This window comes from Amblyraja radiata, chromosome 8 (genome assembly GCF_010909765.2).
Source record: "Amblyraja radiata isolate CabotCenter1 chromosome 8, sAmbRad1.1.pri, whole genome shotgun sequence".
Classification (NCBI taxonomy): domain Eukaryota; kingdom Metazoa; phylum Chordata; class Chondrichthyes; order Rajiformes; family Rajidae; genus Amblyraja; species Amblyraja radiata.
In genome coordinates, this window is record NC_045963.1 from 4,461,871 (window position 1) to 4,476,135 (window position 14,265).

General features: G+C 46.4%; 1 protein-coding gene across 1 annotated transcript in view; it reads left to right on the plus strand.

Annotated features, from left to right (window-relative positions):
* Positions 1-13,316: 13,316 nt before the first annotated feature.
* Positions 13,317-14,265, plus strand: part of synj2 (synaptojanin 2) — a 142,007-nt gene continuing 141,058 nt past the window's right edge. Inside the window, exon 1 of the mRNA XM_033025080.1 lies at positions 13,317-13,735. Coding sequence (XP_032880971.1) covers positions 13,612-13,735 — 124 coding nt within the window. The 5' untranslated portion in view covers positions 13,317-13,611. The remainder of the gene's footprint in view (positions 13,736-14,265) is intronic.

The window sequence follows — 14,265 nt, forward strand, 5'->3', positions numbered from 1 at the left end:
TGCATACTTACTAATCCAATTTACCACACCATCATCCATGATCATTGATGTACATGACAAAGAGGAGATCTAAAGGAGAAGGAGAATTATGGTTCAAATTAACGCTAATGACGTAGGTAGGACGGATGACTTCTGCAGCGTAAATTCATGAAACTAGAATAGGGAGCAAGATCCTTGCGGGATATTTTCTTGTGTTGTTGGGCGGGGTTTAAGCTATTGTGATAGGGGTATGGGACACATGAGGTGGAGTTGAGTGGGGGTGTGATGATGTACAATCAGATGTAGAAGGACAGTGAAGTCAGTCCAGGCACTATCGACACATGGAATGATTGCAAGGCTCAATTGCATCTATTTTGGTGCAAAGAGTCTGATTAATAAGGTGGAAGATAATGCTACGTTCACAGGATATGGTTGATCAAAGGGCAGGACCAGCAATATTTCAGGGTATAGAATCATCAGGTGTAAAACTGGAGGTCACTTTGCAAGATTGATTAAGGATTCATCACTGTAGTAATTAGGGAGGATATCCTTGAATGCTCTTCAAATTAGGCCATTTGGGCCGAGCTGAGGAGTGCAAGGACGCAAACTCTTTGATGGTGGAACATCACTGGCCAGCTAATAGTCAGCAGGGGAGATAGAAGCAGATATGAAGACAATTACTGAGAGGCGTATACATAATAGGGTTATAGGAGTAAGGAATGTCAATCTCCCCAATAATGGATTGGGCGTAGTCCAAAAGACCAAAGCCCCTGTCCCACTTTCCCGAGTTGCTCATGAATTCCCCCGAGAATTCCCCTTGATTCAAACTCGGAGAATCCGTAGATATTTCGTAGCGGCTCCTTATGCCAGCCGCAGGTACTCGGGGCATCAGGTAAGTCGGGACGTTTTTTCAGCATGTTGAAAAATGTCCACGAGTAAAAACAAATAGCCCCGAGTACCTGCGGCTGGCATCTCCGAGTTTGAATCAAGGGGAAAACTCGGGAGAATTCGTGAGTAACTTGGGAAAGAGGGAAATTGTGTGCAGGAAAACTTTTAGAATGGTAATAGCAAGTCTTGCTAGAAAATAGCAGGTGAGCAAGTTGGGCAAGGTGCGAGCGGGAAACCTTTTAGGAGATGGTGGCCGTATGATCTTATGATTTCTGCACATTTCAAAATAGATATGAAAATATGATAAGGATGATCTGCCAATAAATGTCTTGGATTAGGAGGAAAGCTAATTTCACTATCATAAGAAAGTTGGGGGGTTGGCAAAAGTAGACTAGGAGCAGTTATTTGTAGGTAGGTCTATGTCCAACGTGGGAGTACTTCAAAGATAAATAGGGTACGGCCAACCTAATCTTAAAGATGAAAGGTAAGGAAAGAAAATACTTACCTTTGGGTGCCATGGGATATCGAGAAATAAGGAAAAAATCAGATATAAGACAGACATAGAACAGTGAAAACAGGAGTGTATAGAAAGGAACTGCAGATGCTGGTTTAATACAAAGATAGACACACAAAGCTGGAGTAACTCAACGGGACAGGCAGCATCTCTGGAGAGAAGGAATGGGTGATGTTTCGGGTCGAGACCTGAAAGAATGGGTGACGTTTCAGGTCAAGGCCGTTCTGAGGGGTCTCGAACCGAAACGTCACCCATTCCTTCCCTCCAGAGATGCTGCCTGTCCTGCTGCGTCACCTACAGCTTTTTGTGTCTGTCTTCAGTGGAAACAGGAGTTCTCTTCAAGATACAGGAAGCACAGGGAAGGGGGTGGCATTTATTAAAATGAATTAGGAGGACAAAGAGGTGACACAAAAGATCAGTAATGGACAAGATTAAGTATTGTGTTTAAGAAGGAACTACAGATGCTGGAAAATCGAAGGTACACAAAAATGCTGGAGAAACTCAGCGGGTGCAGCAGCATCTATGGAGCGAAGGAAATAGGCAACGTTTCGGGCCGAAACGTTGCCTATTTCCTTCGCTCCATAGATGCTGCTGCACCCGCTGAGTTTCTCCAGCATTTTTGTGTACCTAAGATTAAGGATTGTTACTTGTGGGCGGAACACCAAGGCAAATTCTTGTTTGAATGCTTTAGTATGCTATGCGGTGGTTAAATCCGGATAGGTCTGGTTTGGCAGCTTACACCCCAGCGGTATGAACATTGACTTCTCTAACTTCAAGTAACCCTTGCTTTCCCTCTCTCACCCCGTCCCTCCCCCACCCTTGTTCTCTGACCAGTTTCACTGTCCTCCTGATTAATTTTACTGATGGTACGCCCTCGTTGTCACCTTCCCCTCAGCTAACAATGATCCATTCTACATTTCCTTCAGCATCGTCTGCTTAGATCTGTCAATTTCACACCTTACTCTTCCATATCTCCAGTCTACCTCTCCCCTGACTCTCAGTCCTCCTGGCAGGCCACTAGGACCTCCTGGCACCCACCTACGGCACCAGAATTCTCGCTACTCTCCTTGGCGGCTTCATTCTAGTCACAGCTAATATTTCAACATGTTGAAAAATTTGCGGTGACCATAATGAGGCCCCTAATAATTCCCAGAATGCGGGACTCCTCCCAACCATGAAGTCGACTTCCCGGCAACCACCCGCGAACATGTGGTGACCACATAGTATCCTGCAGTCGCCTAAGTGGAACAGGCCCATTAGACTAGGATAAACTGAAGAAGGGTCTCAACCCAAAACGTCACCCATTCCTTCTCTCCAGAGATGCCTCATGTTCCGCTAAGTTACTCCAGCTATATGTGTCTATCTTAAGTGTATCTCAGGCTGCTGAGGAGGAAATTGTTTGGGCCACGAGTGGAGGTTATTAAATCTTTGCTTACGGAGAACTGGAGGGCATTAATTGTGGTATTTTTAGAGCATCTCAACGAAGATAAGCCAAGTAGTTACAGGCCTATTTAACAGTGAGTGGCAGAGATGTTATTGGCACAAAAATCTGAAGGACAGAATGAATCTACATTTGTAAAGCCAATGATATATTGAAGAGAGTCAGCAAACATTTGTTAGTGGCAGATCCAACCTGCACCAAAAAACAAACTACTGGAGGAACTGAGAGGGGCAGGCATCATCTGTGGAGGGAAATATACAGATGATCTGTAGGAAGGAACTGCAGATGCTGGTTTACAATCGAAGATAGACACTAAATGCTCAGCGGAACAGGCAGCATTTCTGGAGAGAAGGAATGGGTGACGTTTTGGATCGAGGCCCTTCTTCAGATTCAGGGGAGAGGGAGACACAGAGATAAGGAAGTGTGTGAAAACAGACATCAAAGGGGTTGCAGCTCAAGGAAAATGTAGAATAGATCGTTGTTAGCCAGAGGCAACGAGGCATACAGAGATAAAATGGAATTAGGAAGACAGTCAGACTGGTCAGAGAACTAGGGTGGGGGAGGGATGGAGGGAGAGGGAAAGCAAGGGTTACTTGGAGTTAGAGAAGTCAATGTTCATACCGCTGGGGTGTAAGCTGCCCAAGCAAAATATGAGGTGCTGTTCCTCCAATTTGCGCTGGGCCTCACTCTGACAATGGAGGAAGCCCAGGATAGAAAGGTCAGTGTGGGAATGGTCAAAAGTGATAGGACCAGAATTAGGCTATTCGGCCCATCAAGTCTACTCCGCCATTCAATCATGGCTGATCTTTCTCTCCCCTCTAACCCCATTCTCCTGCCTTCTCCCCATAACCTCCGACACCTGTACTAATCAACAATCTATCTATCTCTGCCTTAAAAATATCCATTGACTTGACCTCCACAGCCTTCTGTGGCAGTGAATTCCCTCTGACTAAAGAAATTCCTACTCATCTCCTTCCTAAAGGAACGTCCTTTAATTCTGAGGCTATGACCTCTAGTCCTAGACTCTCCCACTAGTGGAAACATCGTCTCCACATCCACTCTATCCAGGCCTTTCACTATTCTGTATGTTTCAATGAGGTCCCCCCTCAACCTTCTAAACTCCAGCGAGTACAGGCCCAGTGCCGACAAATGCTCATCATATGTTAACCCACTCATCCCCGGGGTCATTCTTGTAAACCTCCTCTGGACCCTCTCCACAGCCAGCAAATCCTTCCTCAGATATGGGGCCCAAAATTAGCTCACAATACTCCAAATGCGGCCTGACCAGCGCCTTATAGAGCCTCAGCATTTTTCCCTGTTTTTGTATACAAGCCCTCTTGAAATAAATGCTAGCATTGAGTTTGCTTTCTTTACTACCTGATTCAACTTGCAGATTTACTTTTGGGAATCCTATACCAGCATTCCCAAGTCCCTTTCAAACTCCGATTTCTGGATTCTCTCCCCATTTAGAAACTAATCTATGCCTTTATTCCTACTACAAAAATGCATGACTCCACGCTATGCTGCACTGTATTCCATCTGCCACTTCTCTGCCCACTCTCCCAACCTGTCCAAATCCTTCAGCAGAGTCCCTGCTTTCTGTACATCCTGCCCTTCCACCTATTTTTGTATCATCCGCAAACTTGGCAACAAAGCCTTCAATCCCCTCGTCCAAATCATGAATATACAACGTGAAGAGTAGCGGCCCCAGCACCGAGCGCTGCGTAACTCCGCTAGTCACTGGCAGCCAACCAGAAAAAGCCCCCTTTATTGCTACACTTTGTCTTCTGCCATCCAGCCAACCTGCTGGTATCTGCCCTTTGATACCGTGGGCTCTCATCAGCCTCACGTGTGACATCTTATCGAAGGCTTTCTGGAAATCTAGGTAAACAACATCCACTGACTCCCCTTTGTCTGTTCTGCTATTTAGTTTTAGTTTAATTTAAAGATACAGCGTAGAAACGCCCTTTGGCCCACCGAGTCCGCACCAACCAGCGTTCCTCGCACATTAACACAAGCCTACACACACTAGGGACAATTTACACTTATTCCAATTATACAAACCCGAGCCAATTAACCTTCATACCTGTAAGTCTTTGGAGTGTGGGAAGAAACCGAAGATTTTGGAGAAAACCCACGTGGTCACGGGGAGAACGTAAAAAATCCGTACAGACAGCACCGTTAGTCGGGATGGAACCCGGGCCTCTGGCGCTGCAAGTGCTGTAAGGCAGCAACTCTACCGCTGCACCACCGTGTTTACTTCTCCAAAGAATCTGTCAGGCAAGGCCTCCCCTTCACAAAGCCATGCTGACTTCGGCCTATTTTAACGCAAACTTCTAAATACTCTGTAACCTGTAAAGGACTCTAAAATCTTGCCAACCATTGAAGTCAGACTAACCGGCCTATAGTTCCCACTATTCTGCTTTGCTCCCTTCTTGTACCGTGGGGTAATAATGATAATTTTCAAATCATCTGCAACCACTCCCATAGAAACATAGAAAATAGGTGCAGGAGGAGGCCATTCGGCCCTTTGGGCCAGCAACCCCATTCATTGTGATCATGGCTGATCGTCCCCAATCAATAACCTGTGCCTGCCTTCTCCCCATATCCCTTGATTCCACTGGCCCATAGAGCTCTATCTAACTCTCTTAAATCCATCCAGTGATTTGGCCTCCGCTGCCCTCTGTGGCAGGGAATTCCACAAATTCACAACTGCAGAAAAAGTTTTTTCTCACCTCAGTCTTAAATGGCCTCCCCTTTATTCTAAGACTGTGGCCCCTGGTTCTGGACTTGCCCAACATTGGGAACATTTTTCCTGCATCTAGCTTGTCCAGTCCTTTTATAATTTTATATGTTTCTATAAGAACCCCCTCATCCTTCTAAACTCCTGTGTTTCTTGAAATATCACTATCAATGTGTCCACAATCTCTAAAGCCACCTCTTTCAGAACCCTAGGGTGCAGTCCATCTGGTCCAGGTGACTTATCCACCTTCAGCCCTTTCAGCTTCCCAAGCACCTTCTCCCTAGTAATAGCCACTCCACTAACTTCCACCCCCTGACTCTCTTGAATTTCAGGCACGTTGCTGGTGTCTTCCACTGAGAAGACTGATGTTAAAAAGTTATTCAACTCCTCTGCCATTTCTTTATTCCCCATTATTACTTCTCCTGCATCATTCTCCAGCGGCCCAACGTCCACTCTTGCCTCTTTCTTGCTCTTTATATAACTGAAGAAACTCTTGCTATCCTTTTATATTATTGGTCAGCTTCGTATTTCTTATTTTCTCCCCGTATTGCCTGTTTAATTACTTTCTGTTGTTCTTTAAAAGCTTCCCAATCCTCTGGCTTCCCATTAATTATTCCCAGAAATTCCTGCCATTGCTGTTCCACTGTAATTCCTGCTAGGGTCCCATTCCAGTCAACTTTGGCCAGCTTGTCCCTCATGCCTCTGTAGACCCTTGCCCACCTGTCATACTGACATATCCGATTTCACCTTCTCCCTCTCAAATTTCAGGTTAAATCTTATCATATTGTTGTCACTACCTCCTAGTGGTTCCTTTACCTTGAGTTTCTCGTATCAAATACGGTTCATTACACAACACTAACTCCAGAATTGCCTTTTCCCTGGTAGGTTCCATTACAAGCTGCTCTAAGAATCCATCACGGAGGCACTCTACAAATTCCCTTTCTTAGGGTCCAGTACCAACCTGATTTTCCCAGTCCACCTGCACATTGAAATCTCCCATGACCACCGTATCATTGCCTTTTTTAAATGCCGATTGTATCTCCTGATGTAACTTGTCTCCAGGCTACTGTTTGGGGGCCCTGGAAATAACTCCCAATAGAGTATTTTTACCCGTACAATTTCTCAGCTCTACCCACAATAACTCTACATCTTCTGATCGTATATCACCCCTTGCTAAGGACCAAATTTCATTCCTAACCAACAGTTAACCCCCCCGCCCACCTATCTGACATATAACTTTGAAGATTCAGCTCCCAGCTCTAATCTTCTTGCAGCCACATCACAATTCCCACAACATCATAGCTACCAATTTCTAACTGTGCTACAAGCTCATCCACTTTGTTTCTTACACGGCGTGCATTCAAGGGGAGGGGGAGTTAAAGTGTTGAGCAACCAGGAGATCAGGTAGGTTTAGGCGGTCTGAGCGGAGGTGTTGTTTCAAGTCAGTGCCCTTGAAGAAAGAAGAGATGGGCAAGAGCTGGCAAGATGGATCAAATTTGGTGGGCAAGAGGAAAGGAACTTTGTGATGGGGGTGGAAGGAGTGGCAAGAAAGATGTTCATGGGGAAGGGTGGGGGGATTTGGGTTGATAAGGGTGGGATGGTTTACCTGCAATTGGAGAATTCAATGTTCATCCCTCCTAACCCCATTCTCCTGCCTTCTCCCCATAACCTTGGACACCCGTACTAATCAATAATCTCCACGTTTGAGGGTGTGGAATCTTCACATGTGATAAGGAGGCGTGAGTTTGTGAAAGTGGAGGTAACATTGGAATGTTAATTAAGGAACTCTTCCCCTGACAGCATTGTGGGTATACCCACACCTCAAGGACAGCAGCTCACCACCGCCTTCTAGTGGGCAGTTTGGGATCAGCTGCAGAGCCCACATCCCTTGATGCTGATTCAAACATTTGTAAATGGCACAAGCCCTGATGGTGTTGTTGATCGTGACAATTCTCAGATCAACTTTCTCACTTGATCATTTTTCATTGTGTTTTTCTTTACGTCTACAATGACTTAAGCGGCCTTTTCACGGGGCGACTTGACGCAAGAGTTAACCGGAGTTTAACATCGTGGGAACCTCGTGCGATAACAGTACGGCATTCGTGGACCACCGTGGACCACCGTAGCGCTAACGGCAGGTCATCGTGTAACTTGGTCACTCGGGAGAAAATTCAAGAAAGTTTGAATTTCTCCAAGATTGACTTGTACACTTGTGGTTGAGTATTGCAACATTATATGAACGTAGTGGCCAGTGCGATATCCGTAATAACTCTTGCGGGTACCGTGGGAACTCCTGCGAACGGTGAACCCGGAAGCTGGACAGAGGGGACAAAAGGTGAGCAAAAATTATCTTCTGTGGGATTGAATTTTAAAAATAAATAAAAATAAAGATTTGCATCCGCATATGGACATCAACTTATTCATGAGTTATGTTAATGAGATTCAAGAAAATAACTATAATCTTTAAAAGGGACTTTAAAAGGGACTTTACTGAAAGGTTACGCATTTTTATGGTCCGTGAGAAATTTTTCACATGTACTTCTTTGAGAGATACAGGTCGGAGTCCTCGGGTCCAGGGGTCCGGAACGCTACCAATCAATGTTGTACAGAGACCCGTGTAAGGAGTGAACTGCACATGCTGGTTTAAACCGAAGACAGACACAAAAAGCTGGAGTAACTCAGCGAGTCAAGCAGCATCTCTGGAGAAAAAAAGCTGATGTTTCGGGACGAGACACATCTTCAGACTCAATTCCGATTAGGCTGTCTGAAGAAGGGTTCCGATTCGAATCGCCACCTATTCGTTTTCTCCAGAGATGCTGCCTGACCCGCTGACTTACTCCAGCTTTTTATGTTTTTCTTCCCAGATCTGACTTACCTGCTGAGTTACACCAACATTTTGTGTCCTTCTGTGCGTATTAACCAGCATTAACCAGCGTCTGCAGTTCCTTTAGACATTACCTAACTTCAGATTTTAGAGATATAGCGCGTGGGAACTCCTGCGAACGGTAAACCCGGAAGCTGGACAGAGGGGACAGAAGGTGAGTAAAACAGGTGGTCTCAATATCGACAAGGGAACATGTGTCCTTCGAGGACGTCCCACCTAATTGTCATTGTTGGATAATCTTTTTAACAGGAACACTTGCAGAGATGGCTCCCAGAAAATCTCAAAGAAAGGGGGTAAAGCGTGTCAGAGATGTTTTTGCCATGTTGCGCTATTCAGTTTCTATATTGTTTCAGTTTCTATATCTATATTGTTGCTCTATTCAGTTTCCCAGGGGGTCGGGACGGGACTGGAGTTGGGAGGGAAAGGTGGGGGAGTCGAGGGAGAGGTGGGGAGACAGATGGGGGTGTCTTCATTTATTGGCGGCGGGTGTCTGTCACTGAAACAGGCAGGTGAGATTTCACATCCACCTTGTGTGTGCCTCTCTCTCTCTCTCCCTCCCTCTTACACAGGCTGAGAGACTCTGCCTCTGTGAGTGTACGTCTCTTTCTCCCCCTCTCCCACACACAGTTAAGACCGAGGTACTGTGCTCAGTCCATCTGTGTCTCCCACATACACAGTAAAATATGTCTCCAAATGAGCCAATTCAACCAAGGGAGGATATATATAGTGTGTGAAAAAAAAAGTTACATCATTTGTGTCACGTGTAGTTCACGATGTTCATTCAAGATTTAACGCGAAAGCTCGGGAAACGGACAAGTCACTCGCACAAATAACAGAAATGCCGAGTACCGTGGGAACTCTTTATCTACCCCCGTTATATCGTGCGAGACTCGTGCTGGACCACGACCACTTCACTCTGGTGACATCTTGCGTCAACTCGCCCCGTGAAAAGGCCCCATTAGCATTTACATTGAGCTCCTCATGTCTTTGAGACTATCCAATTGAGAATAACCCATTGCCTGAATTCAACTTAAATATTTTCACTTTGACAGAAAACATGTTAATTCTAGTCCAATGTAAATTGTAGGTTTGATTGCCAATTAATGTGAGAATGTGATACATGTAAAACACATAAAATCATACTTTAAATTGCATATCTCAATTAATTTTGCAAAAGCATTATATGATTGACCGAGTTTTCCTTCCTGAAGGTGCCGGCTGCAACTTTCTGCATCACAACACCCTTCAGTGTTAGATATTACTCATCTGTAATTGTTAATAGTTGATTAGTAAACATGTTGTACGTTCTGCCCCAGTTTACTCCCACACTCCAAAGACGTACAGACATATAGGTTACTTGGCTTGGTATAATTGTAAATTGTCCCCTATGTGTGTAGACCCTGTCCCACTTTCCCCTTGATTCAAACTCGGAGATGCCAGCCATAGGTACTCGGAGCTATTTTTTTAACTTGTGGACATTTTTCAACATGCTGAAAAAACGTCCAGACTTACCTGATGCCCCGAGTACCTGCGGCTGGCATTACGAGCCGCTACGAAATATCTACGGACTCCTACGGATTCGCTACGGCCTCGCTATGGACATTCCCCAAGTTTGAATCAAGGGGAAAACTCGGGAGAATTCGTGAGTAACTCAGGAAAGTGGGACAGGGGCTTAAGTGTGCGGGGATCGCTGGTCGGCGCAGACTGGGTGGGCCTGTTTCCGAGCTATATCTCTAGAATAAGTCTCTAGGATTTAACCAGTCAGTGTCCGTAGGCATTTGAAGAATATATTATTACTCACCATAATAATATTGGGTCTCACCCATTCCTTCTATCCCGAGATACTGCCTATCCTGCTGAGTTACTCCAGCATTTTGTGTCTATCTTCAGTGTAAACCAGCATCTGCAGTTCCTTCCTACACATAATAATATACTTAAGGTATATGTGGAGACAATGTGGAGTATTTTTACAATGCAGTCGTGTAGATGTGGGGAGCGGGGCTGAAGACAAAGGCCAAATTGTTAAAAGAGTGGATCTGAAACAAAGTTTTATGATTATACCTATTTCCAGAGCCCGAGTCAATAATTATGTTAATTGGATCAATAATTGAGCTGAATCAACAATTATTTGTCGTGGTAGGTTTGTTGTGGGAGTTCAGAACCAGGGGTCACAGTTTAAGAATAAGGAGTAGGTCGTTTAGGACTGAGATGAGGAAAAACCTTTCCACCAGAGAGTTATGTGTATCTGTGGAATTATCTGCCACAGAAGGCAGTGGAGGCCAATTCACTGGATGTTTTCAAGCGAGAGTTAGAAATAGCTCTAAGGGCTAACGGATCAAGGGATATGGGGGAAAAAGCAGGAACAAGGTACTGATTCTGGATGATCAGCCATGATCACATTGAATGGCGGTGCTGTCTCGAAGGGCCAAATGGCCTACTCCTGCACCTACTTTCTATCTTTCTATGAAAGGTACGTCATACAACATACAGCGGAATCTCTATCTCATGGGAAGTCATAAAGATGCTGTACATATAATTAGCTAGAAATGCCCCTGATGTTATATTTTGACATTATCCACCCTTCAGAATAGGTAAAGATATCTTTGATGCTGAACCACATCAGACATTGTTTAAGTTTAAGTTTATTACTACAGTATTCCCTGCTGTGGTCGACTTGTAAAATGAGAACAGCGTGCTAGTAGACAAATGGAAACATCCCACGGTTACCACATGTGCAAAGATAGTTTAATCATTTATTAAATTAAGAGTGATGACGTGGAGACACAAGAGATTACAAATACTGGAATCCAGAGCAACAGAATAAACTGCTGGAAGAGAGCGAGTCACCTGTATCTGAGGCAAAGAAAAGACTGATGTTGAGGAGCATGAGATGTGTGCAGAGTGTGTGTAAACAGTCAGTGTATTGAAGTGAGAGGGTGGAGGGAAATAGATCATGATGGGCAGATGAGCTAGGGGAGAAGGGGGGGGGGGTTGACATTGGGAAATTTGGGAAACATTGGGAAATTTGTTCCTGTATCTAGCCTGTCCAATCCCTTAATAATTCTATATATTTCTATAAGATCACCTCTCATCCTTCTAAATTCCAGTGAATATAATTTCATTGGTAAATTGAAGATTTTTCCTCAAACTACTTTCAATAACATTTACAATTGGTGCTGGAGGTGACAGGCTGGTCACGGTTAAATGGTGCTGAGTGCGTGGTTGGGAAACAGGACAATTTCTGGCAGAGTTTCTTCCACCAAGTGACCAGACCAACACTGCAGCAGCCGGAGACCTCTCAAAGTTTGGGCCGAGGTGGGAGAGATGATGGATTCGGTCCTTACTATACCCGCACCTGTTGATTTCCGTGCCATCCAGAATCTTCAGCAGCCTATTCCTCACTCTACCTCCCTCCCCCATACTGTGGTGTAGTCACACAATCATTCTCTAAAAGTATTATTAAGTATTAATTAACTTAATACTTAGTTAACGTGTAAAAGGGGTAGCACAATGGTAGAGTTGCTGCCTTACAGTGCGGAAACAGGCCCTTCAGCCCATCACATCTGCGCCGACCAGTGATCCCTGCACACTAACACCGATCTACAGAGTCACTCCAGTAATTTGTTTCCATTGGTGTATGGTGCGTAGTTTTGCTAAAGGAAGGATGTCATTAAGCTAGAAAGAGTGTAGGGAAGATTTATGAGCATGCTGTCAGGACTCGAGGGCTTGAGCTACAGGGAAAGGTTGGGCAAGCTAGGACTTTATGCCTTGGAGTGCAGGAGTCTGAGGGGTGATCTCAGAGAGGTGTATAAAATCATGAGGGGAATACATAGGATGAATTCGCAGAGTTTGTTTTATTCACGGTACATATACCAAGAACCAGAGGAAATACGTTTAGAGGGGCAATCTTTATACTCAGAATGTGGTGGGTATATGGAACCAGCTGCCAGATGAGGTAGTTGAGGCAGGAACTATAACAACATTAAAAAGACACTTGGACAGGTACAGGAATAGGGTAGGTTAGCAAAGGCCTCGGCAAGGTCAGCAGCATAATCAAGGACGAGTCGCACTCCGGCCACTCCTTCTTCTCCCCTCTCCCATCGGTCAACCGCACACCTCAAGATTCAGGAACAGTTTCTTCCCGGCTGTTATCGGGCAACTGAACTATCCTACCACAACCAGAGAGCAGCCCTGAACTACTATCTACCTCATTGGTGACCCTCGGACTTTCCTTGATCGGACTTTACTGGCTTTACCTTACACTAAACGTTATTCCCTTATCATGTATCTCTACACTGTAAATGGCTCAATTGTAACCATGTATTGTCTTACCGCTGACTGGATAAGCACTGGAAAGCTTTTCACTGTACCTCATAACAATAATAAATTAAACTAAAAACTAAAGGGATTTGCATGAAGGAACTGCAGAAGCTGGTTTAAACTGAAGATGGACACAAAAAACTGGTCTTTCTGGCTCAGCGGGGAAGACAGCATCTTTGGAGCAAAGGGATATGAGCCAAAGGGGACTTTATTCCCTGGAGTGTGCAGGAGTCTGAGGGGTGATCAAGTCAAGTATTCTTTATTGTCATTCAGACCTTTCAGTCTGAACTAAATGTCGTGCCTTGCAGTCATAACATAGAATAAAATAACAAAAAAAACCCACAATAAACACAGATTTAACAAGAGGCACAAATCATGATGTGTATCTCGACGTACAATCACCATCACTGAGGGGAACACATAGGGTGAATTCACCTGGGACATGTTGGCGGTGGGCACGGACGGGTTGGGCCGAAGGGCCTGTTTCCCTGCCTCCTTGACTTTAGTTTCCTTGTCTCCGCCCCTGACACTGACCCGCCCAGGAGCCGGCACCGGTCACCGCAGCCACAACTAACCAACTCTCTGTTCCTTGTGCAGGGGCCACCAAAGTGAAAGTTGACCGAGTTTCTGCTCCCTCTGCGCGGGCGGGCGGGCGACCTGGTCCGGGGCTGATTGCTACATCCACCTGGGACAGTGTGGGTGGAGGCTGGGCAGAGGCAGAGGCAGAGGCAGGAGGGCGGGCGTGGCCGGCCGGCGGTGCGGCAAAGTTTCCGGGCAAAAGGCGCAAAAGCCTCCCCTGCAGATGGAAGAGGGAGCCGGCAAACGCTGACTGCAGCCCGGCCATGGCTCTGACCAAAGGCTTTCGCGTGTTGGCGAAGCGGGAGGCGGGTTTGTGCAGCGTCTTGCTGGGATCCAGGAGCCGCCAGGACTGCCTGCTGCTGAGGGCTGGCGCCGTGGCCGTGCTGTGTGAGTACCGCTCCCCCCTCCCTGCCTCACCCACCTGTCCCACTCACCCTCCCCCACACCCACCTGTCCCACTCCCCCTCCCCCACACCCACCTGTCCCACTCCCCCTCCCTGCCTCACCCACCTGTCCCACTCACCCCTCCCCCACACCTGTCCCACTCCCCCCCCCACACCTGTCCCACTCCCCACACCTGTCCCACTCCCCCCCCCCCCCACACCTGTCCCACTCCCCCCACCCACACCTGTCCCACTCCCCCCACCCACACCTGTCCCACTCCCCCACACCTGTCCCACTCCCCCTCCCCCCCCAATCTGTCCCTCTCCCCCCCCCCCACCTGTCCCTCTCACCCCCCCCCCACCTGTCCCTCTCACCCCCACCTCACACCTGTCCCACTCCCCCACACCTGTCCCACTCTTCCTCCCCCCCACCTGTCCCTCACTCCCCCCCGCCCCACCTGTCCCTCAAGGCCCTTTGGCCCAACTCGCCCACACCGGCCAACATGTCCCAGCTACACTAGTCCCACCTGCCCG